The sequence below is a fragment of the Panthera leo genome, chromosome E1 (assembly GCF_018350215.1).
Source record: "Panthera leo isolate Ple1 chromosome E1, P.leo_Ple1_pat1.1, whole genome shotgun sequence".
Lineage (NCBI taxonomy): Eukaryota > Metazoa > Chordata > Mammalia > Carnivora > Felidae > Panthera > Panthera leo.
The window spans coordinates 43,332,662-43,355,711 of NC_056692.1; the positions used below are offsets into that span (position 1 = coordinate 43,332,662).

A 23,050-nucleotide genomic window follows, 5' to 3' on the forward strand; every position below is an offset into this window, starting at 1 on the left:
GCAAAAGAACCTTTATTCGAGCTAGCTCGAGCTCAATCCCCTACCTGCAAAGGAAAGAGATGGGAAGGAAGGACACACACCAAAAAGGTGACAGGAGTTATCTTATGAGTGGTAGGGAGGGTGGGGTGGGATTTTCACGTTTTATCCTCTATACCTGTGACATTAAAAACAAAAAAAAGTATCCATGATAATTCATGTATCCATGAATTACACATGTTTAAGAGAAGCTATTAAATGCCTGAGGTTCAGTTTCAACCGCTAACTCTGCGTATGACTTTGAATCTTTACCTTTAGTTTTGTCCTCTTCCCTCAGCAACAGCTTACCTGGTCAGTTTATATACACATTTCTTTCAGGGGAGTCAGGAATAAATTCAAAACAGATACCCATCTGCCCATGTGCCTGGTGGACATTTCCAGTCAACCTGAAGCCTTCTGGTTGCTCTGTGTTCCCTGGTAAAAGATGCCTCAACTTCCATCATTCTCCTTATCTGGGACAGAAGTTTCAGAGTAATATCTGAGTTTTCTCTTTCCCGTGCACACCCCACCCGCGACTGTCATCAGTTAGTCTATCTTGTCACTTCCTCCTTTGCAGTGCTCTCAAGGCTTTTCTTTCTACTCTTTTCAGCCACTCTGAGTCGGCCCCTTGTTACTTTATTCCCAGGTTTTGTTAGAACATTCTATCTGGTCTCGCTGGATCAAGCTCTCCTCTCCAGATCGGCCTATATGGGGAACTGAAAATAATCCTGTTTCAGCGTTCTGTATATCTCATGCTTGAAAACTTTCAATGGCTCTCTATAACTCAGAATCTAACGTTCAAACCTCTCTAGCTGATAGTCAAGGTTTCTCGTAATTGGATCTTTAACTGCTTAACCTAATTCTTAATTCCTGATCATTCCTGCAGCCGTGCCTTTGCCTAGACTTATACCCATTTTTTCTCTATTTAACACATCAGAGCCACTCTTTAAGTCTCAGCTAAAGTGTTAGCTTATCCATGCAGCTCTCCCTGACCTCCATACTCCGCTGATTACAGAGTCTGCTGAATTCCAACACCCATGGTACCTCTTTTAGTACTTAATTACATGCCACCTCCCTTTTTATGACCATTTCCTTTCTTCCCACCTGTCATTTCATGTTCTGAAGACGATTTCATCCTAGTGTGGCGCCCATAGTACTTACTCTTGGGTTGGGCCCAAACTGAGTACTGTATGTGGAAGGCCGGGCGTCAAAGATGAGGTCTGGGGAATCAAAATAATAACAGCTAACACTCATATTTCGCCAGGCACTGATCCAAGTGCTTCATATGTATTACCTCATCTAGATCTCACCATAATCCCATGAGATGGTAACTATCATAATTTCCATTTCACAGAAAAGGAAACTGAGTCACAAAGCTAATAGATGACAGACCTCGGCCCAAACGCAGGCAATCTAGTTCCAGAATCTCTACTCTTCACTACTCTGTTGTATCCTATTATAGAGGATGGAGCAAAAATGGGAGAGTAGAGGTTAAGGAATGAAATAATGGGGCTAAAAATTGGATAAGGAAAAAGAATAAGGACAATTACAAGTAAAAGATTGGAGAAGGGCGAACAGTAGTAAAAAGGAAAATGAAGATAAGGGATAGTTGACAAAGAAAAGGTAAAAACAGAAAGTCAGTCAACGTGGTTGGGGAGATGAGGAAGGCCCAGGACGACATTGAGGAAGAGACTGCCATGTCAAGCAGGAGGCAGAGAACAAACAAGTAAAGGCGATTCTTACAAGATGGTGAAGGTGCCGTTGTAGGTGTCGGGCTCCAGCACGGGCACTCTGCGGAGCCTCTGCTGTAGGCTGAGACCAACACACGACAGGGTCTCATCTTTGCAGGTACAGCGCTCACATATTTTGAGGTCTGTGGTGGCATTCTGTTCTGGTTGCCAAGTTAAAGTTGTGTATGCCTTTTCTGAGGTATACTTTACAAAATGCACCACAGGATGTTGAGTTGTTGGAGGAAAACCTGTCTCAAATGACTCTGGTTGCTGACTTACAGGAATTTCTAGGTCCATAGGTGAAACCGTGACTTCAGTCAGGTTTCGATGTTGACTCTGAACCTGTTTTGGATGTGCAAGTGTCACCTCAAGGTCCTTTGGGGGAGGAGTTGTAGTCTTCTTCAGGGTTGTCGAATGTTCAGCCTCTGTAATAGGTTCTGGAGTTATAGTAAGCTCCACATGACGAAATGGGATGATGGGTGATGCTGGATGCTGACCTTGATCCTTACTTGGAGTTGGAACTGTCACTTCCTGCTGGAATGGATATTGAACTACAACCTCCTTAGGTGGCTCTGGAGGCTGAGTTGGGGTGTCTCGCATGGTTGGAGAAGGTTCAGTCTCCACACTGGATCCTGCAGTTACAGTAAGTTCCAGGTCCATAGGTGGAACTGTGACTTCAGTCAGGTTTGGATGCTGACTCTGAACCTGCTCTGGATGTGCAAGTGTCACCTCAAGGTCCTTTGGAGGAGGAGCTGTAGTCTCCTTCACGGGTGTAGAATGTTCAGCCTCTGTAGTAGGTTCTGGAGTTATGGTAAGCCCCAAGTCCACACGATGAGCTGTGACACTGGGCAATGTTGGTTGCTGACCTTGATCCTTACTTGGAGTAGGAACTGTTGAAATGCCCAGAGTCTAAGAGACCCCCAAAAACGAACCACCAGAGTCCAGAGTCAAAGCTAAGCAGCAAGGGTCATTTATTGCAGGTTCGAACCTGGACCTCTGCGCCCTCGTTGCCGGTGACGCCGAGAGGTCCTGAGAGAGGTTTTTACACCCCTTTTATAGACAGGTACAAACAAGTCATGGGGAAATCAGGAATTTTCCACACTTACAGAGCTGCGATTGGTTGGTGTTTAAAGTTGGACACTTAACAGTATTCGATTGGTTCCTGCCTTTAGGTCAGACCACAACCGGGGGTATGGGTATCACAATGATTGATCAGGAATACACGGATGTGCCAGGCAACAATGATTGATCAGGAGTACACGGATGTGCCAAGTAACAATGGTTGACCAGGAGTACACGGATGTGCCAAGTAACAATGGTTGACCAGGAATATACGGATGTGCCAGGCAACAATGATTGATCAGGAATACATGGGCGCGCCAAGCAATTGTACAGAAGCGGAACAAGCTGGTTAAGCTTGGTTAGGTTTCAGTTTCCCATAACTTAAGCTTTTAAGTTTTAATTTTCTCAGGCCTCTCACTGTCACTTCCTGTTGGGACGGATACTGAACAACCTCCTTAGGTGGCTCTGGAGGCTGGGTTGGGGTCTCTTGCATGGTTAGAGAAGGTTCAGTCTCTGTAGTGGATTCTGGAGTTACGGTAAGCCCTGGGTCCAAAGGTTTAACTGTGACTTTAGTTAAGGTTGGATGCTGAATGTGCTCTGAATGTGGAAATGTCACCTCAAGGTCCTTTGGAGGAGCGGTAGTCTGCTGCAGGGCTGAGGAATGTTTAACATCCGTAGTGGGTTCTGTAGTTACAGTAAGCACCAAGTCCAAAGGCTGAACTGTTACATTCGGCAACCACAGACGCTGAGCTTGATCCTGATCTGGGGTTGGAACTGCTGCCTCTTGATATACTGGAGGTTGAGCTACAAGTTCCTTAGGCGGCTCTGGAGGCTGATCTGGGGTCTCTTGCATGGCTGGAGAAGGTTCAACCTCTGTAGTGGACTCTGGAGTTATGGTAAGCTCCAAGTCCAAAGGCTGAACTGTGACCTCAGTCAAGGTTGGATGGTGAGACTCAACCTGCTCTAGATGTGGAAATGTCACCTCAAGGTCCTTCGGAGGAGCTGTAGTTTTCTTCAGGACTGTAGAAGTTTTAACCTCCACAGTGGGCTCTGGAGTTATGGTAAGCTCCAGGTCCAAAGGTCGAACTGTTATATTGGGGAGTGATGAATGCTGAGCTTGATTCTGACCTGGTGTCAGAACAGTCTGCTCCTGATATACTGGAGGTTGAGCTCCAATAACCTCCTCAGGTGGCTTTGGAGGCTGAATTGGAGTCTCCTGCATAGGTAGAGGAAGTTCAATCTCCTTATTGAATTCTGGAGTTATAGTAAGCCCCAGGTCCAAATGTTGAGTTGTGGCCTTATTCAAGGTTGAATGCTGAACCTGAACCTGCTCTAGATGTGCAAATGTTACCTCAAGGTCCTTTGGAGGAGCTGTAGTTTTCTTCAGGGCTGTAGAAGCTTTAACCTCCATAGGGGGTTCTGGAGTTATGGTAAGCTCTAGGTCCAAAGGCTGAACTGTTACATTAGGTGACGATGGATGACGAGCTTGATCCAGACCTGGAGTTGGAACTGTCACCTCCTGAAACAGTGGAGGCTGAACTACAACCTCCTTAGGTGGCTCTGAAGGGTGACCTGGGATCTCTTGCGTGGTTGAAGTTTCAACCTCTGTAGTGGGTTCTGGAGTTATGGTCAGTTCCAGGTCTAAAGGCTGAACTCTGACTTCAGTCAAATTTGGATGCTGAGCCTGGACCTGCTCTGGATGTGGACCTTGAGGAAAAACTGTTACCACCTGATGCTCTGGAGAGTGAGCTGGGGCCTCCTGTTGGGTTGGAGAAGGTTCAACCTCACCAGAAGGCTCTGGATGTTGAGCTGTGGCTTCCTGTTGAGTGGCAGAAGGGTTAATTTCCTCAGAGGTCTGTGGATGCTGACTTGGGGCCTCCTGATAGGTTGCAGGTTTAACTTCCCCAAGGGGATTTGGATGCTGAGTTGTGGCCTTTGACTGGGCTGGAGAAGGCTCAGTCCCCTCAAGGGGCTCTGGATACTGAGTTGGGGTCTCTGGTTGGGTTGGAAAAGGCTCACCCTCCTCTGATGCCTGAGGATACTGAGCTGGAGCCTCCTGCTGGGTTGAAGATTCAACCTCCTCAGGGGTCTGTGGATGCTGAGCTGGGGCCTCCTCCTGGGTTGTAGGTGGTTCACTCCCCTCGGAGGCCTGTGGGTGCTGACCCTGGCCCTCCTCCTGGAGAGGGGAAGGTTCACCCTCTTCCTGGGCCTCTGGAAGCTGAGTCGGGGCCTCCTCCTGGGTTGAGGATGATTCACCCTCCTCAGGGGCCTGTGATTGCTGAGCTAGGGCCTCCTGCTGGGTTGTAGAAGGTTCAACTTCTCCAGGATATTCTGGATACTGAACTGGGGTCTCCTGCTGTGTTGGAAGTTTCTCCTGTGTGGTAGATTCTGGAGATTGCGTTGGAGTCTCCTGTTGAACTGGCAAAGATTCAACCTCAGGGGACTGTGGAGGCAGAGTTGGGGCTTCATGCTGGGTTTCAAAAGGTTCCACATTAAGAGGCACTGAGGGCTGAGCTATAGTCTCGTGCCGAACTGCAGAAGGTCCCACCTCTGTAGTGGGTTCTGCAGTCATGGTAAGCTGCACATCTGGAGGTTTCACACTGACATTGGGCAGGTTTAAATGTTGATCATGGTAGTGACCTGGAGGTGAAACTGTCATCTTATGATGCCAGAGAGGTTGAGCTGGGTGCTCCTGCTGGGTTGGAGAAGGTTCCACCTCCCTGGAAGGCAGCTCTGGAGGCTGAGCTGGTTGCTCTTGCAGGGTTGCAGAAGATTCTATCTCCCCTGGAGACTGAGCTGGAGTCTCCTGCTGGGTTGAAGATTCTGCCTCATTAAGGAGCTCTGCAAGCTGAGCTAAGGCCTCCTCCTGGGTTGGAGAAAGTTCAGCTTCTCCAAAACGGTCTGGAAGCTGAGCTGGGGGTTCCTGTTTGCTTAGAGAAGGCTTACCTTCCTCAGGAGGCACTGAAGGCTGAGCTGGGGTCTCCTGCTGCCTTAGAGAAGGATCAATCACCCCAGGAGGCTCGGAAGGCTGACCTGGGGTCTCCTGCTCACTTGAAGGCTCAACCTCCTCTGGAGGCTTACCCGAGGTCTCTTGCTGGGTTAGAGAAAGTTCTGCTTCCTCAGTGTGTTCAAGAGGCTGAGGTGGGGCCTCTTGCTGGGCTATAGAAGATTCAACACCTTTATCAGGCCCTGGAGTTGTGGTAAATTCCACATCTAAAGGCTTACCTATAACCCTGGGAAACATTAAATAATCTGGATACTGACCTAGAGGTAGAGATGTCACCTCATCACTTACTGCAAGTTGAGTTAAATACTCGATAGGGAACTCTGGAACTAGAGTTGGGGCCTCCTGCTGGACTGGGGTAGGTTCAACCTCCTCGAGGCGCTCTGCAGGCTGAGGAGGGGCCTCCTGCTGGACTGGGGTAGGTTCAACCTCCTCGAGGCCCTCTGCAGGCTGAGCAGGGGCCTCCTGCTGGACTGGGGTAGGTCCAGCCTCCTCAGGGTGCTCCGCAGGCTGAGTTAGAGTTATGGTAAGATCCAGAGGTTTAACAGTGACATTGGGGAAGCTTGGCTTCTGAGCTTCACTCTGACTTGGAGATAGCACATTTACTTCATGATGTGCTAACAGTTGAGATATGATGTCCTTAGATGGCTCTGGAGGCTGAGCAGGGGCCTCCTGGGGGGTTGGAGAAGGTTCCACTTCCTCGGGGGCCTCTGTAGGGTGAGCTGAGGCTTCCTGCTGGACTGAAGAAGGTTCGACCTCTTCAGGGGTACTTGAAGGCTCAGCTGGGGCCTCTTGTGGGTTTGCTGAATTTCCATCCTTAAGGGACTCTGGACGCTGAGATGGAGCCTCCTGCTCAAGTAGAGATGTTTCTGTCTCTTCAGAGGGCTCTGGATGCTGAGCCTGAGCCTCCCCTTGGGGCAAAAAAGATTCAGCTTCCTCAGGGGACTCTAGATGATTTGGGGTCTTCTGTAAGGGTGGAGGAATTTCAGCCTCCTCAGAGAAGTTTGGAAGTTGATCTGGTCCTGTTATGCCCAGACTTCGTGATCCCCAAAGACCACTAGGGAGCCGAGTCCGATGCAAAAGCAAAAGAACCTTTATTCGAGCTAGCTCGAGCTCAATCCCCTACCTGCAAAGGAAAGAGATGGGAAGGAAGGACACACACCAAAAAGGTGACAGGAGTTATCTTATGAGTGGTAGGGAGGGTGGGGTGGGATTTTCACGTTTTATCCTCTATACCTGTGACATTAAAAACAAAAAAAAGTATCCATGATAATTCATGTATCCATGAATTACACATGTTTAAGAGAAGCTATTAAATGCCTGAGGTTCAGTTTCAACCGCTAACTCTGCGTATGACTTTGAATCTTTACCTTTAGTTTTGTCCTCTTCCCTCAGCAACAGCTTACCTGGTCAGTTTATATACACATTTTTTTCAGGGGAGTCAGGAATAAATTCAAAACAGATACCCATCTGCCCATGTGCCTGGTGGACATTTCCAGTCAACCTGAAGCCTTCTGGTTGCTCTGTGTTCCCTGGTAAAAGATGCCTCAACTTCCATCATTCTCCTTATCTGGGACAGAAGTTTCAGAGTAATATCTGAGTTTTCTCTTTCCCGTGCACACCCCACCCGCGACTGTCATCAGTTAGTCTATCTTGTCACTTCCTCCTTTGCAGTGCTCTCAAGGCTTTTCTTTCTACTCTTTTCAGCCACTCTGAGTCGGCCCCTTGTTACTTTATTCCCAGGTTTTGTTAGAACATTCTATCTGGTCTCGCTGGATCAAGCTCTCCTCTCCAGATCGGCCTATATGGGGAACTGAAAATAATCCTGTTTCAGCGTTCTGTATATCTCATGCTTGAAAACTTTCAATGGCTCTCTATAACTCAGAATCTAACGTTCAAACCTCTCTAGCTGATAGTCAAGGTTTCTCGTAATTGGATCTTTAACTGCTTAACCTAATTCTTAATTCCTGATCATTCCTGCAGCCGTGCCTTTGCCTAGACTTATACCCATTTTTTCTCTATTTAACACATCAGAGCCACTCTTTAAGTCTCAGCTAAAGTGTTAGCTTATCCATGCAGCTCTCCCTGACCTCCATACTCCGCTGATTACAGAGTCTGCTGAATTCCAACACCCATGGTACCTCTTTTAGTACTTAATTACATGCCACCTCCCTTTTTATGACCATTTCCTTTCTTCCCACCTGTCATTTCATGTTCTGAAGACGATTTCATCCTAGTGTGGCGCCCATAGTACTTACTCTTGGGTTGGGCCCAAACTGAGTACTGTATGTGGAAGGCCGGGCGTCAAAGATGAGGTCTGGGGAATCAAAATAATAACAGCTAACACTCATATTTCGCCAGGCACTGATCCAAGTGCTTCATATGTATTACCTCATCTAGATCTCACCATAATCCCATGAGATGGTAACTATCATAATTTCCATTTCACAGAAAAGGAAACTGAGTCACAAAGCTAATAGATGACAGACCTCGGCCCAAACGCAGGCAATCTAGTTCCAGAATCTCTACTCTTCACTACTCTGTTGTATCCTATTATAGAGGATGGAGCAAAAATGGGAGAGTAGAGGTTAAGGAATGAAATAATGGGGCTAAAAATTGGATAAGGAAAAAGAATAAGGACAATTACAAGTAAAAGATTGGAGAAGGGCGAACAGTAGTAAAAAGGAAAATGAAGATAAGGGATAGTTGACAAAGAAAAGGTAAAAACAGAAAGTCAGTCAACGTGGTTGGGGAGATGAGGAAGGCCCAGGACGACATTGAGGAAGAGACTGCCATGTCAAGCAGGAGGCAGAGAACAAACAAGTAAAGGCGATTCTTACAAGATGGTGAAGGTGCCGTTGTAGGTGTCGGGCTCCAGCACGGGCACTCTGCGGAGCCTCTGCTGTAGGCTGAGACCAACACACGACAGGGTCTCATCTTTGCAGGTACAGCGCTCACATATTTTGAGGTCTGTGGTGGCATTCTGTTCTGGTTGCCAAGTTAAAGTTGTGTATGCCTTTTCTGAGGTATACTTTACAAAATGCACCACAGGATGTTGAGTTGTTGGAGGAAAACCTGTCTCAAATGACTCTGGTTGCTGACTTACAGGAATTTCTAGGTCCATAGGTGAAACCGTGACTTCAGTCAGGTTTCGATGTTGACTCTGAACCTGTTTTGGATGTGCAAGTGTCACCTCAAGGTCCTTTGGGGGAGGAGTTGTAGTCTTCTTCAGGGTTGTCGAATGTTCAGCCTCTGTAATAGGTTCTGGAGTTATAGTAAGCTCCACATGACGAAATGGGATGATGGGTGATGCTGGATGCTGACCTTGATCCTTACTTGGAGTTGGAACTGTCACTTCCTGCTGGAATGGATATTGAACTACAACCTCCTTAGGTGGCTCTGGAGGCTGAGTTGGGGTGTCTCGCATGGTTGGAGAAGGTTCAGTCTCCACACTGGATCCTGCAGTTACAGTAAGTTCCAGGTCCATAGGTGGAACTGTGACTTCAGTCAGGTTTGGATGCTGACTCTGAACCTGCTCTGGATGTGCAAGTGTCACCTCAAGGTCCTTTGGAGGAGGAGCTGTAGTCTCCTTCACGGGTGTAGAATGTTCAGCCTCTGTAGTAGGTTCTGGAGTTATGGTAAGCCCCAAGTCCACACGATGAGCTGTGACACTGGGCGATGTTGGTTGCTGACCTTGATCCTTACTTGGAGTAGGAACTGTTGAAATGCCCAGAGTCTAAGAGACCCCCAAAAACGAACCACCAGAGTCCAGAGTCAAAGCTAAGCAGCAAGGGTCATTTATTGCAGGTTCGAACCTGGACCTCTGCGCCCTCGTTGCCGGTGACGCCGAGAGGTCCTGAGAGAGGTTTTTACACCCCTTTTATAGACAGGTACAAACAAGTCATGGGGAAATCAGGAATTTTCCACACTTACAGAGCTGCGATTGGTTGGTGTTTAAAGTTGGACACTTAACAGTATTCGATTGGTTCCTGCCTTTAGGTCAGACCACAACCGGGGGTATGGGTATCACAATGATTGATCAGGAATACACGGATGTGCCAGGCAACAATGATTGATCAGGAGTACACGGATGTGCCAAGTAACAATGGTTGACCAGGAGTACACGGATGTGCCAAGTAACAATGGTTGACCAGGAATATACGGATGTGCCAGGCAACAATGATTGATCAGGAATACATGGGCGCGCCAAGCAATTGTACAGAAGCGGAACAAGCTGGTTAAGCTTGGTTAGGTTTCAGTTTCCCATAACTTAAGCTTTTAAGTTTTAATTTTCTCAGGCCTCTCACTGTCACTTCCTGTTGGGACGGATACTGAACAACCTCCTTAGGTGGCTCTGGAGGCTGGGTTGGGGTCTCTTGCATGGTTAGAGAAGGTTCAGTCTCTGTAGTGGATTCTGGAGTTACGGTAAGCCCTGGGTCCAAAGGTTTAACTGTGACTTTAGTTAAGGTTGGATGCTGAATGTGCTCTGAATGTGGAAATGTCACCTCAAGGTCCTTTGGAGGAGCGGTAGTCTGCTGCAGGGCTGAGGAATGTTTAACATCCGTAGTGGGTTCTGTAGTTACAGTAAGCACCAAGTCCAAAGGCTGAACTGTTACATTCGGCAACCACAGACGCTGAGCTTGATCCTGATCTGGGGTTGGAACTGCTGCCTCTTGATATACTGGAGGTTGAGCTACAAGTTCCTTAGGCGGCTCTGGAGGCTGATCTGGGGTCTCTTGCATGGCTGGAGAAGGTTCAACCTCTGTAGTGGACTCTGGAGTTATGGTAAGCTCCAAGTCCAAAGGCTGAACTGTGACCTCAGTCAAGGTTGGATGGTGAGACTCAACCTGCTCTAGATGTGGAAATGTCACCTCAAGGTCCTTCGGAGGAGCTGTAGTTTTCTTCAGGACTGTAGAAGTTTTAACCTCCACAGTGGGCTCTGGAGTTATGGTAAGCTCCAGGTCCAAAGGTCGAACTGTTATATTGGGGAGTGATGAATGCTGAGCTTGATTCTGACCTGGTGTCAGAACAGTCTGCTCCTGATATACTGGAGGTTGAGCTCCAATAACCTCCTCAGGTGGCTTTGGAGGCTGAATTGGAGTCTCCTGCATAGGTAGAGGAAGTTCAATCTCCTTATTGAATTCTGGAGTTATAGTAAGCCCCAGGTCCAAATGTTGAGTTGTGGCCTTATTCAAGGTTGAATGCTGAACCTGAACCTGCTCTAGATGTGCAAATGTTACCTCAAGGTCCTTTGGAGGAGCTGTAGTTTTCTTCAGGGCTGTAGAAGCTTTAACCTCCATAGGGGGTTCTGGAGTTATGGTAAGCTCTAGGTCCAAAGGCTGAACTGTTACATTAGGTGACGATGGATGACGAGCTTGATCCAGACCTGGAGTTGGAACTGTCACCTCCTGAAACAGTGGAGGCTGAACTACAACCTCCTTAGGTGGCTCTGAAGGGTGACCTGGGATCTCTTGCGTGGTTGAAGTTTCAACCTCTGTAGTGGGTTCTGGAGTTATGGTCAGTTCCAGGTCTAAAGGCTGAACTCTGACTTCAGTCAAATTTGGATGCTGAGCCTGGACCTGCTCTGGATGTGGAGGTGTCACCTCAGTGTCCTCTGGAGGAGCTAGAGTCTGCTGCATGATTGTAGACTGCTCAGCCTCCACAGTAGGTTCTGGAGTTACAGTAAGCTCCAGGTCAGCAGGCTGAACAGTAACATTGGGCAAGTTTGGATGCTGAGCTTGCTCTTGTCCTAGAGGTGGAACTGTCACCTCATTATGGACTGGAGTTTGTGCTACAACCTCCTCAGGTGGCTCTGGAGGCTGAACTGGGACCTCCTGCTGGGCTGGAGGAGTTTCTGCCTCCTTAGAGGGCTCCGGAGGTTGAGTTGGAGACTGCTGCAGAATTGGAGATGGTTCTACCTTCTCAGGGGCCTCTGAAGGCTGAGCTTGTACCTCCTGTTGTGTTAGAGAAGGTTCTATCTCCTTAAGTGGCTCGAGAGGTAGAGATAGGGTTTCCTGCTGGACTGGAGATGGTTCCACCTTCTCAGGAGGGTCTGAAGGCTGAGGTGGGGCCTCCTGCTGTGTGGAAGGTTCTACCTCCTTAGGGGGCTCAGGGGATACAACTGGGGCTCCCTGCTGAGTTGGAAAAGATTCTGCCTCATTACCGGGCTCTGAAGGCTGAGCTGGGGGCTCCTGAGGTGTGGGAGAAGGTTCCACCTCCTTAGGGGGCTCAGGGGATATAGCTGGGGACTCCTGGAGGACTGGAAACTGAGCTGGGGCCACCTGCTGGGTTGGGGACTCTGCCTCATTAGGGGGCTCTGAAGGCTGAGCTGGGGCCTCCTGCAGTGTGGGAGAAGGTTCTACCTCCTTAGGGGGCTCAGGAGATACAGCTGGGGCCTGCTGGGGGACAGGAGACTGAACCAGGGCCTCCTGCGGGGTTGGAGAAGATTCTGCCTCATTAGGGGGCTCTGAAGGCTGAGCTGGGACTTCCTGCTGAACTGGAGATGGTTCTACCTTCTCAGGAGGCTCTGAAGGCTGAGCTGGGGCCAGCTGGGGGACTCCAGACTGAGCTGGGGCCTCCTGTTGGCCTGAAGCAGGGTCCACAGCCTTAGGGGGGTCCGGAGTCTGAGCTAGGACCTCTTGTTGGCCTGGAGAAGACTCATCTTCAGGGGACTCTGGAGACTGGGAAAGATGCTTGGACTGAGCTGGAGCAAATTCGACTTTCTCAGGGGGAATAGGAGATTGAGCAGGGACATCCTGCTGCACTGGAAGATGTTTCACCTCCTTAGTTGCCTGGGGACTTAGGAAAATCCTCAGATCCACAGGTTTACCTGTGATATTAGGCAACACTGGATGCTGATCTTCACCTGGACCTGGAGGTGAGAATGTCACCTCATGCTGTACTGGAAACTGAGCTACAACATCTGTAGAGGACCCTGGAGGCTGAGCTGGATGCTCATACTGAACTGGAAAAGACTCGACCCCCTCATTGGGCTTTGGTTGCTGAGCTGGGACCTCTTGCTGGATTGGAGAAGGTTCTATACTTGCAACAGGCACTTGAGGCAGAGCTGAGCTCTCCTGCTGGCTTGGAGAAAGTTCAATTTCCTCAGGAAAATCTTCGGGTGGAGTTGAGACTTCATGCTGGACTGGAGAAGATTCCACATTTTCAGGGGGCACTGGATGCTGATGTGGGACCTCCTGCTGGATTGGAGAAGGTTCCAACTGCTCAGGGGACACTCCAGACTGAGCTGAGGCCTCTTCTCGGAGTGGAGAAGCTTCAACCTCATTAGTGGATTCTGAGGTCATGGTAACTGAGGAATCCACAGGTTTAACAGTGACATTAGGCAACAGCAGGAGCTGAGCTTGATTCTGACCTTGAGGAAAAACTGTTACCACCTGATGCTCTGGAGAGTGAGCTGGGGCCTCCTGTTGGGTTGGAGAAGGTTCAACCTCACCAGAAGGCTCTGGATGTTGAGCTGTGGCTTCCTGTTGAGTGGCAGAAGGGTTAATTTCCTCAGAGGTCTGTGGATGCTGACTTGGGGCCTCCTGATAGGTTGCAGGTTTAACTTCCCCAAGGGGATTTGGATGCTGAGTTGTGGCCTTTGACTGGGCTGGAGAAGGCTCAGTCCCCTCAAGGGGCTCTGGATACTGAGTTGGGGTCTCTGGTTGGGTTGGAAAAGGCTCACCCTCCTCTGATGCCTGAGGATACTGAGCTGGAGCCTCCTGCTGGGTTGAAGATTCAACCTCCTCAGGGGTCTGTGGATGCTGAGCTGGGGCCTCCTCCTGGGTTGTAGGTGGTTCACTCCCCTCGGAGGCCTGTGGGTGCTGACCCTGGCCCTCCTCCTGGAGAGGGGAAGGTTCACCCTCTTCCTGGGCCTCTGGAAGCTGAGTCGGGGCCTCCTCCTGGGTTGAGGATGATTCACCCTCCTCAGGGGCCTGTGATTGCTGAGCTAGGGCCTCCTGCTGGGTTGTAGAAGGTTCAACTTCTCCAGGATATTCTGGATACTGAACTGGGGTCTCCTGCTGTGTTGGAAGTTTCTCCTGTGTGGTAGATTCTGGAGATTGCGTTGGAGTCTCCTGTTGAACTGGCAAAGATTCAACCTCAGGGGACTGTGGAGGCAGAGTTGGGGCTTCATGCTGGGTTTCAAAAGGTTCCACATTAAGAGGCACTGAGGGCTGAGCTATAGTCTCGTGCCGAACTGCAGAAGGTCCCACCTCTGTAGTGGGTTCTGCAGTCATGGTAAGCTGCACACCTGGAGGTTTCACACTGACATTGGGCAGGTTTAAATGTTGATCATGGTAGTGACCTGGAGGTGAAACTGTCATCTTATGATGCCAGAGAGGTTGAGCTGGGTGCTCCTGCTGGGTTGGAGAAGGTTCCACCTCCCTGGAAGGCAGCTCTGGAGGCTGAGCTGGTTGCTCTTGCAGGGTTGCAGAAGATTCTATCTCCCCTGGAGACTGAGCTGGAGTCTCCTGCTGGGTTGAAGATTCTGCCTCATTAAGGAGCTCTGCAAGCTGAGCTAAGGCCTCCTCCTGGGTTGGAGAAAGTTCAGCTTCTCCAAAACGGTCTGGAAGCTGAGCTGGGGGTTCCTGTTTGCTTAGAGAAGGCTTACCTTCCTCAGGAGGCACTGAAGGCTGAGCTGGGGTCTCCTGCTGCCTTAGAGAAGGATCAATCACCCCAGGAGGCTCGGAAGGCTGACCTGGGGTCTCCTGCTCACTTGAAGGCTCAACCTCCTCTGGAGGCTTACCCGAGGTCTCTTGCTGGGTTAGAGAAAGTTCTGCTTCCTCAGTGTGTTCAAGAGGCTGAGGTGGGGCCTCTTGCTGGGCTATAGAAGATTCAACACCTTTATCAGGCCCTGGAGTTGTGGTAAATTCCACATCTAAAGGCTTACCTATAACCCTGGGAAACATTAAATAATCTGGATACTGACCTAGAGGTAGAGATGTCACCTCATCACTTACTGCAAGTTGAGTTAAATACTCGATAGGGAACTCTGGAACTAGAGTTGGGGCCTCCTGCTGGACTGGGGTAGGTTCAACCTCCTCGAGGCGCTCTGCAGGCTGAGGAGGGGCCTCCTGCTGGACTGGGGTAGGTTCAACCTCCTCGAGGCCCTCTGCAGGCTGAGCAGGGGCCTCCTGCTGGACTGGGGTAGGTCCAGCCTCCTCAGGGTGCTCCGCAGGCTGAGTTAGAGTTATGGTAAGATCCAGAGGTTTAACAGTGACATTGGGGAAGCTTGGCTTCTGAGCTTCACTCTGACTTGGAGATAGCACATTTACTTCATGATGTGCTAACAGTTGAGATATGATGTCCTTAGATGGCTCTGGAGGCTGAGCAGGGGCCTCCTGGGGGGTTGGAGAAGGTTCCACTTCCTCGGGGGCCTCTGTAGGGTGAGCTGAGGCTTCCTGCTGGACTGAAGAAGGTTCGACCTCTTCAGGGGTACTTGAAGGCTCAGCTGGGGCCTCTTGTGGGTTTGCTGAATTTCCATCCTTAAGGGACTCTGGACGCTGAGATGGAGCCTCCTGCTCAAGTAGAGATGTTTGTCTCTTCAGAGGGCTCTGGATGCTGAGCCTGAGCCTCCCCTTGGGGCAAAAAAGATTCAGCTTCCTCAGGGGACTCTAGATGATTTGGGGTCTTCTGTAAGGGTGGAGGAATTTCAGCCTCCTCAGAGAAGTTTGGAAGTTGATCTGGTCCTGTTATGCCCAGACTTCGTGATCCCCAAAGACCACTAGGGAGCCGAGTCCGATGCAAAAGCAAAAGAACCTTTATTCGAGCTAGCTCGAGCTCAATCCCCTACCTGCACCGACGCAGCGGTGAGATACCAGGGAGAGAGAGCGAGTTTCAAAAGCACAAAAGTTTTATAGGGGTCTAGGGGCAGTTGGTGAGGTAATGGCTGTGGCCTCAGCCGATTGGTTGGGGAAGGGTCGGAGTCCTGTTACGCAGGTCGCTGGGCGTGTTTTGATCAGAAAGTTTGAACGGGTGAGCGGGAGGTTACTCAAGGGGAGGAGGCGCAGTCTGAGGTTTCTGTGAATTTCCCGGAAAAGGGGTCATGTCGGGGACATAGTCACTCAAGGTGGAGAACACAGAACAAGATGGAGTCAGCCGGCGTAGGCCCGCCCTTTCAGTCCCCCTGGGAAACCCATAGGTAGGTTCTCCTCAGGATACAGGAGACCCATATTGGAATCTAAATAATCATCCTGCAGCTGTTGTTGTAGGTGCTCTTTATTTGCAAAATGGTTTGGAGTTCTAACAACTTTGGCAAGCCTTCGATGCTGAGCTAGATCTTTCTTCAGGTTTAGGGGTGAAACAATAAACTTTGTTGGCTTTGAACTCTGACTATCCAGAGATGGAACAAGTATTTCAAATGACTGGTGATCTTCGGCCTGATCTAAACCTACAGTTTTAGGAGGTTCCGGAAGATGGCGGCGTAGGAGGACGCAGGACTCACAGCGCGTCCTGCCGATCACTTAGATTCCACCTACACCTGCCTAAAGAACCCAGAAAACCGCCAGAGGATTAGCAGAAGGGAGTCTCCAGAGTCAAGCGCAGACTAGAGGCCCACGGAAGAGGGTAGGAAGGGCGGCGAGGCAGTGCGCGCTCCACGGACTGGCAGGAGGGAGCCGGGGCGGAGGGGCGGCTCGCCGGCCAAGCAGAGCCCCCGAGTCTGGCTGGCAAAAGCCGAGGGGCCGGACGGACTGTGTTCCGAAAGCAAGCGCGACTTAGCGTCTGGGAGGTCATAAGTTAACAGCTCTGCTCGGAAAGCGGGAAGGCTGGAGGACAAAGGGAGGGAGAGCTGCTGAGCCCCCGGACGGCAGAGCTCAGCTTGGCGGGGAACAAAGGCGCCAGCGCCATCTCCCCCGCCCATCCCCCAGCCAAAATCCCAAAGGGAACCAGTTCCTGCCAGGGAACTTGCTCGCTCCGCGCAAACACCCAACTCTGTGCTTCTGCGGAGCCAAACCTCCGGCAGCGGATCTGACTCCCTCCCGCTGCCACAGGGCTCCTCCTGAAGTGGATCACCTAAGGAGAAGCGAGCTAAGCCTGCCCCTCCAGCCCCCGTGCACCTTGCCTACCCACCCCAGCTAATACGCCAGATCCCCAGCAACACAAGCCTGGCAGTGTGCAAGTAGCCCAGACGGGACACGCCACCCCACAGTGAATCCCGCCCCTAAGAGAGGGGAAGAGAAGGCACACACCAGTCTGACTGTGACCCCAGCGGTGGGCTGGGGGCAGACATCGGGTCGGACTGCGGCCCCGCCCACTAACTCCAGTTATACACCACAGCACAGGGGAAGTGCCCTGCAGGTCCTCACCACGCCAGGGACTCTCCAAAATGACCAAACGGAAGAATTCCCCTCAGAAGAATCTCCAGGAAATAACAACAGCTAATGAACTGATCAAAAAGGATTTAAATAATATAACAGAAAGTGAATTTAGAATAATAGTCATAAAATTAATCGCTGGGCTTGACAACAGTATATAGGACAGCAGAGAATCTCTTGCCACAAAGATCGAGGGACTAAGGAACAGTCACGAGGAGCTGAAAAACGCTTTAAACGAAATGCAAAACAAAATGGAAACCACAATGGCTCGGCTTGAAGAGGCAGAGGAGAGAATAGGTGAACTAGAAGATAAAGTTATGGAGAAAGAGGAAGCTGAAAGAAAGAGAGATAAAAAAATCCAGGAGTATGAGGGGAAAATTAGAGAACTAAGTGATACACTAAAAAAAAAATAATATACGCATAATTGGTATCCCAGAGGAGGAAGAGAGAGGGAAAGGTGCTGAAGGGGTACTTGAACAAATTATAGCTGAGAACTTCCCTGAACTGGGGAAGGAAAAAGGCATTGAAATCCAAGAGGCACAGAGAACTCCCTTCAGACGTAACTTGAATCGATCTTCTGCACGACATATCATAGTGAAACTGGCAAAATACAAGGATAAAGAGAAAATTCTGAAAGCAGCAAGGGATAAACGTGCCCTCACATATAAAGGGAGACCTATAAGACTCGTGACTGATCTCTCCTTTGAAACTTGGCAGGCCAGAAAGGCTTGGCACGATATCTACAGTGTGCTAAACAGAAAAAATATGCAGCCGAGAATCCTTTATCCAGCAAGTCTGTCATTTAGAATAGAAGGAGAGATAAAGGTCTTCCCAAACAAACAAAAACTGAAGGAATTTGTCACCACGAAACCAGCCCTACAAGAGATCCTAAGGGGGATCCTGTGAGACAAAGTACCAGAGACATCACTACAAGCATAAAACATACAGACATCACAATGACTCTAAACCCATATCTTTCTATAATAACACTGAATGTAAATGGATTAAATGCGCCAACTAAAAGACATAGGGTATCAGAATGGATAAAAAAGCAAGACCCATCTATTTGCTGTCTACAAGAGACTCATTTTAGATCTGAGGACACCTTTAGATTGAGAGTGAGGGGATGGAGAACTATTTATCATGCTCCTGGAAGCCAAAAGAAAGCTGGAGTAGCCATACTTATATCAGACAAACTAGACTTTAAATTAAAGGCTGTAACAAGAGATGAAGAAGGGCATTATATAATAATCACAGGGTCTATCCACCAGGAAGAGCTAACTATTATAAATGTCTATGCGCCAAATACCCGAGCCCCCAGATATATAAAACAATTACTCATAAACATAAGCAACCTTATTGATAAGAATGTGGTCATTGCAGGCGACTTTAACACCCCACTTACAGAAATGGATAGATCATCTAGACACACAGTCAATAAAGAAACAAGGGCCCTGAATGATACATTGGATCAGATGGACTTGACAGATATATTTAGAACTCTGCATCCCAAAGCAACAGAATATACTTTCTTCTCGAGTGCACATGGAACATTCTCCAAGATAGATCATATACTGGGTCACAAAACAGCCCTTCATAAGTTTACAAGAATTGAAATTATACCATGCATACTTTCAGACCACAATGCTATGAAGCTTGAAATCAACCACAGGAAAAAGTCTGGAAAACCTCCAAAAGCATGGAGGTTAAAGAACACCCTACTAACGAATGAGTGGGTCAACCAGGCAATTAGAGAAGAAATTAAAATATATATGGAAACAAACGAAAATGAAAATACAACAATCCAAACGCTTTGGGATGCAGCGAAGGCAGTCCTGAGAGGAAAATACATTGCAATCCAGGCCTATCTCAAGAAACAAGAAAAATCCCAAATACAAAATCTAACAGCACACCTAAAGGAAATAGAAGCAGAACAGCAAAGGCAGCCTAAACCCAGCAGAAGAAGAGAAATAATAAAGATCAGAGCAGAAATAAACAATATAGAATCTAAAAAAACTGTAGAGCAGATCAACGAAACCAAGAGTTGGTTTTTTGAAAAAATAAACAAAATTGACAAACCTCTAGCCAGGCTTCTCAAAAAGAAAAGGGAGATGACCCAAATAGATAAAATCATGAATGAAAATGGAATGATTACAACCAATCCCTCAGAGATACAAACAATTATCAGGGAATACTATGAAAAATTATATGCCAGCAAATTGGACAACCTGGAAGAAATGGACAAATTTCTAAACACCCACACTCTTCCAAAACTCAATCAGGAGGAAATAGAAAGCTTGAACAGACCCATAACCAGCGAAGAAATTGAATCGGTTATCAAAAATCTCCCAACAAATAAGAGTCCAGGACCAGACGGCTTCCCAGGGGAGTTCTACCAGACATTTAAAGCAGAGATAATACCTATCCTTCTCAAGCTATTCCAAGAAATAGAAAGGGAAGGAAAACTTCCAGACTCATTCTATGAAGCCAGTATTACTTTGATTCCTAAACCAGACAGAGACCCAGTAAAAAAAGAGAACTACAGGCCAATATCCCTGATGAATATGGATGCAAAAATTCTTAATAAGATACTAGCAAATCGAATTCAACAGCATATAAAAAGAATTATTCACCATGATCAAGTGGGATTCATTCCTGGGATGCAGGGCTGGTTCAACATTCGCAAATCGATCAACGTGATACATCACATTAACAAAAAAAAAGAGAAGAACCATATGATCCTGTCAATCGATGCAGAAAAGGCCTTTGACAAAATCCAGCACCCTTTCTTAATAAAAACCCTTGAGAAAATCGGGATAGAAGGAACATACTTAAAGATCATAAAGGCCATTTATGAAAAGCCCACAGCTAACATCATCCTCAACGGGGAAAAACTGAGAGCTTTTTCCCTGAGATCAGGAACACGACAGGGATGCCCACTGTCACCGCTGTTGTTTAATATAGTGCTGGAAGTTCTAGCATCAGCAATCAGACAACAAAAGGAAATCAAAGGCATCAAAATTGGCAAAGATGAAGTCAAGCTTTCGCTTTTTGCAGATGACATGATATTATACATGGAAAATCCGATAGACTCCACCAAAAGTCTGCTAGAACTGATACATGAATTCAGCAAAGTTGCAGGATACAAAATCAATGTGCAGAAATCAGTTGCATTCTTATACACTAACAATGAAGCAACAGAAAGACAAATGAAGAAACTGATCCCATTCACAATTGCACCAAGAAGCATAAAATACCTAGGAATAAATCTAACCAAAGATGTAAAAGATCTGTATGCTGAAAACTATAGAAAGCTTATGCAGGTAATTGAAGAAGATATAAAGAAATGGAAAGACATTCCGTGCTCATGGATTGGAAGAATAAATATTGTCAAAATGTCAATACTACCCAAAGCTATCTACACATTCAATGCAATCCCAATCAAAATTGCACCAGCATTCTTCTCGAAACTAGAACAAGCAATCCTAAAATTCATATGGAACCACAAAAGGCCCCGAATAGCCAAAGTAATTTTGAAGAAGAAGACCAAAGCAGGAGGCATCACAATCCCAGACTTTAGCCTCTACTACAAAGCTGTCATCATCAAGACAGCATGGTATTGGCATAAAAACAGACACATAGACCAATGGAATAGAATAGAAACCCCAGAACTAGACCCACAAACGTATGGCCAACTCATCTTTGACAAAGCAGGAAAGAACATCCAATGGAAAAAAGACAGTCTCTTTAACAAATGGTGCTGGGAGAACTGGACAGCAACATGCAGAAGGTTGAAACTAGACCACTTTCTCACACCATTCACAAAAATAAACTCAAAATGGATAAAGGACCTGAATGTGAGACAGGAAACCATCAAAACCTTAGAGGAGAAAGCAGGAAAAGACCTCTCTGACCTCAGCCGTAGCAATCTCTTACTCGGCACATCCCCAAAGGCAAGGGAATTAAAAGCAAAAGTGAATTACTGGGACCTTATGAAGATAAAAAGCTTCTGCACAGCAAAGGAAACAACCAACAAAACTAAAAGGCAACCAACGGAATGGGAAAAGATATTTGCAAATGACACATCGGACAAAGGGCTAGTATCCAAAATCTATAAAGAGCTCATCAAACTCCACACCCAAAAAACAAATAACCCAGTGAAGAAATGGGCAGAAAACATGAATAGACACTTCTCTAAAGAAGACATCCGGATGGCCAACAGGCACATGAAAAGATGTTCAACGTCGCTCCTTATCAGGGAAATACAAATCAAAACCACACTCAGATACCACCTCACGCCAGTCAGAGTGGCCAAAATGAACAAATCAGGAGACTATAGATGCTGGAGAGGATGTGGAGAAACAGGAACCCTCTTGCACTGTTGGTGGGAATGCAAATTGGTGCAGCCGCTCTGGAAAGCAGTGTGGAGGTTCCTCAGAAAATTAAAAATAGACCTACCCTATGACCCAGCAATAGCACTGCTAGGAATTTATCCAAGGGATACAGGAGTACTGATGCATAGGGGCACCTGTACCCCAATGTTTATAGCGGCACTGTCAACAATAGCCAAATTATGGAAAGAGCCTAAATGTCCATCAACTGATGAATGGATAAAGAAATTGTGGTTTAGGGGCGCCTGGGTGGCGCAGTCGGTTAAGCGTCCGACTTCAGCCAGGTCACGATCTCGCGGTCTGTGAGTTTGAGCCCTGCGTCAGGCTCTGGGCTGATGGCTCGGAGCCTGGAGCCTGTTTCCGATTCTGTGTCTCCCTCTCTCTCTGCCCCTCCCCTGTTCATGCTCTGTCTTTCTCTGTCCCAAAAATAAATAAAAAAAGTTGAAAAAAAAAAAAATTAAAAAAAAAAAAAAAAAAAAAAAGAAATTGTGGTTTATATACACAATGGAATACTACGTGGCAATGAGAAAAAATGAAATATGGCCTTTTGTAGCAACATGGATGGAACTGGAGAGTGTGATGCTAAGTGAAATAAGCCATACAGAGAAAGACAGATACCATATGGTTTCACTCTTATGTGGATCCTGAGAGACTTAACAGAAACCCATGGGGGAGGGGAAGGAAAAAAAAAAAAAAAAAAAAAAAGAGGTTAGAGTGGGAGAGAGCCAAAGCATAAGAGACTGTTAAAAACTGAGAACAAACTGAGGGTTGATGGGGGGTGGGAGGGAGGGCAGGGTGGGTGATGGGTATTGAGGAGGGCACCTTTTGGGATGAGCACTGGGTGTTGTATGGAAACCAATTTGACAGTAAATTTCATATATTAAAAAATAAAAAAAAAATAAAAAAAAAATAAACCTACAGTTTTAGTCTTACTTTTGAGTTGAGGAGGCGGAGCTATGGTCTGATTCTGATCCCAACCTGGCACTGGAACCACCTCTGGGAGCCTTTGATGCTGGGTTAGCTGGTCATTCAGATCCTCATCTGGCCCTGGGGGTAGTTCTCCAAACGAAACCGTGTCCAGCAATGGAACCAAAGTCTCGGTCAACTCCTTAGGCGGGGCCAACATCTGGGCTGGAGCAGAGGACCCCGGGTAATTAAAGCCCCCCGGCTCAGCTGGGCGTGTAAGTGCCTGGGGCGATTCGGGCGGGGGATCAGAGGAGCGAGAAGACCAGGGCTCAGCCGCCTCCAGGGGGTCGGAAGTCAGCTGGGCAGGGTCCAGGGCCCACTCCGGAGGCTGAGCTGCCTGGACCAGCAGCCACAATGGTTGCCACATAAAGAGAAGCAGTGGGGCCAACAGGCGCAGCCGGGACATGACACGCGGAGGCTCCGGGGCGCAGCGACCCAGGCGAGTGGGGTACTGGCGCTGGGCCCTGAGCGGGAGCCAAACCATTATGGCAGCCCCGTGATGCGCACGCGCAGTTAGCAACTGTGCGCCCTCCCCGCCCACGTCCCACCCTTAATGACATCTTTATT

The 23,050-nt window shown here is 48.0% G+C and overlaps 4 protein-coding genes across 5 annotated transcripts; all 4 read right to left on the minus strand.

Annotated features, from left to right (window-relative positions):
- Positions 1-10: 10 nt before the first annotated feature.
- LOC122207332 (leucine-rich repeat-containing protein 37B-like) lies at positions 11-2,700 on the minus strand. Of its 2 annotated transcripts, none has more exons than XM_042917433.1 (2): positions 1,759-2,700; positions 11-44 (listed from the first exon to the last, which is right to left on the minus strand). In XM_042917433.1, the coding sequence occupies exons 1-2, from the start codon at positions 2,403-2,405 to the stop codon at positions 41-43; spliced, it is 651 nt and encodes a 216-aa protein (XP_042773367.1). In that variant the 5' UTR covers positions 2,406-2,700; the 3' UTR covers positions 11-40. The 2 variants fall into 2 exon arrangements, with proteins under 2 accessions (XP_042773367.1, XP_042773366.1); XM_042917432.1 differs by lacking the exon at positions 11-44 and adding an exon at positions 139-1,235.
- Positions 2,701-3,156: 456 nt separating this feature from the next.
- LOC122205883 (titin-like) lies at positions 3,157-15,295 on the minus strand. The gene is made up of 3 exons (XM_042914493.1): positions 15,177-15,295; positions 11,391-15,066; positions 3,157-4,497 (listed from the first exon to the last, which is right to left on the minus strand). The coding sequence occupies exons 1-3, from the start codon at positions 15,293-15,295 to the stop codon at positions 3,157-3,159; spliced, it is 5,136 nt and encodes a 1,711-aa protein (XP_042770427.1).
- LOC122207333 (leucine-rich repeat-containing protein 37B-like) lies at positions 7,032-9,588 on the minus strand. The gene is made up of 2 exons (XM_042917435.1): positions 8,652-9,588; positions 7,032-8,128 (listed from the first exon to the last, which is right to left on the minus strand). The coding sequence occupies exons 1-2, from the start codon at positions 9,296-9,298 to the stop codon at positions 8,116-8,118; spliced, it is 660 nt and encodes a 219-aa protein (XP_042773369.1). The 5' UTR covers positions 9,299-9,588; the 3' UTR covers positions 7,032-8,115.
- On the minus strand, positions 14,180-23,022 carry LOC122207325 (leucine-rich repeat-containing protein 37B-like). The gene is made up of 3 exons (XM_042917419.1): positions 22,433-23,022; positions 15,935-16,201; positions 14,180-15,500 (listed from the first exon to the last, which is right to left on the minus strand). Exons 1-3 carry the CDS (start codon positions 22,965-22,967, stop codon positions 15,334-15,336), a joined length of 969 nt encoding a protein of 322 aa, XP_042773353.1. The 5' UTR covers positions 22,968-23,022; the 3' UTR covers positions 14,180-15,333.
- Positions 23,023-23,050: the final 28 nt, after the last annotated feature.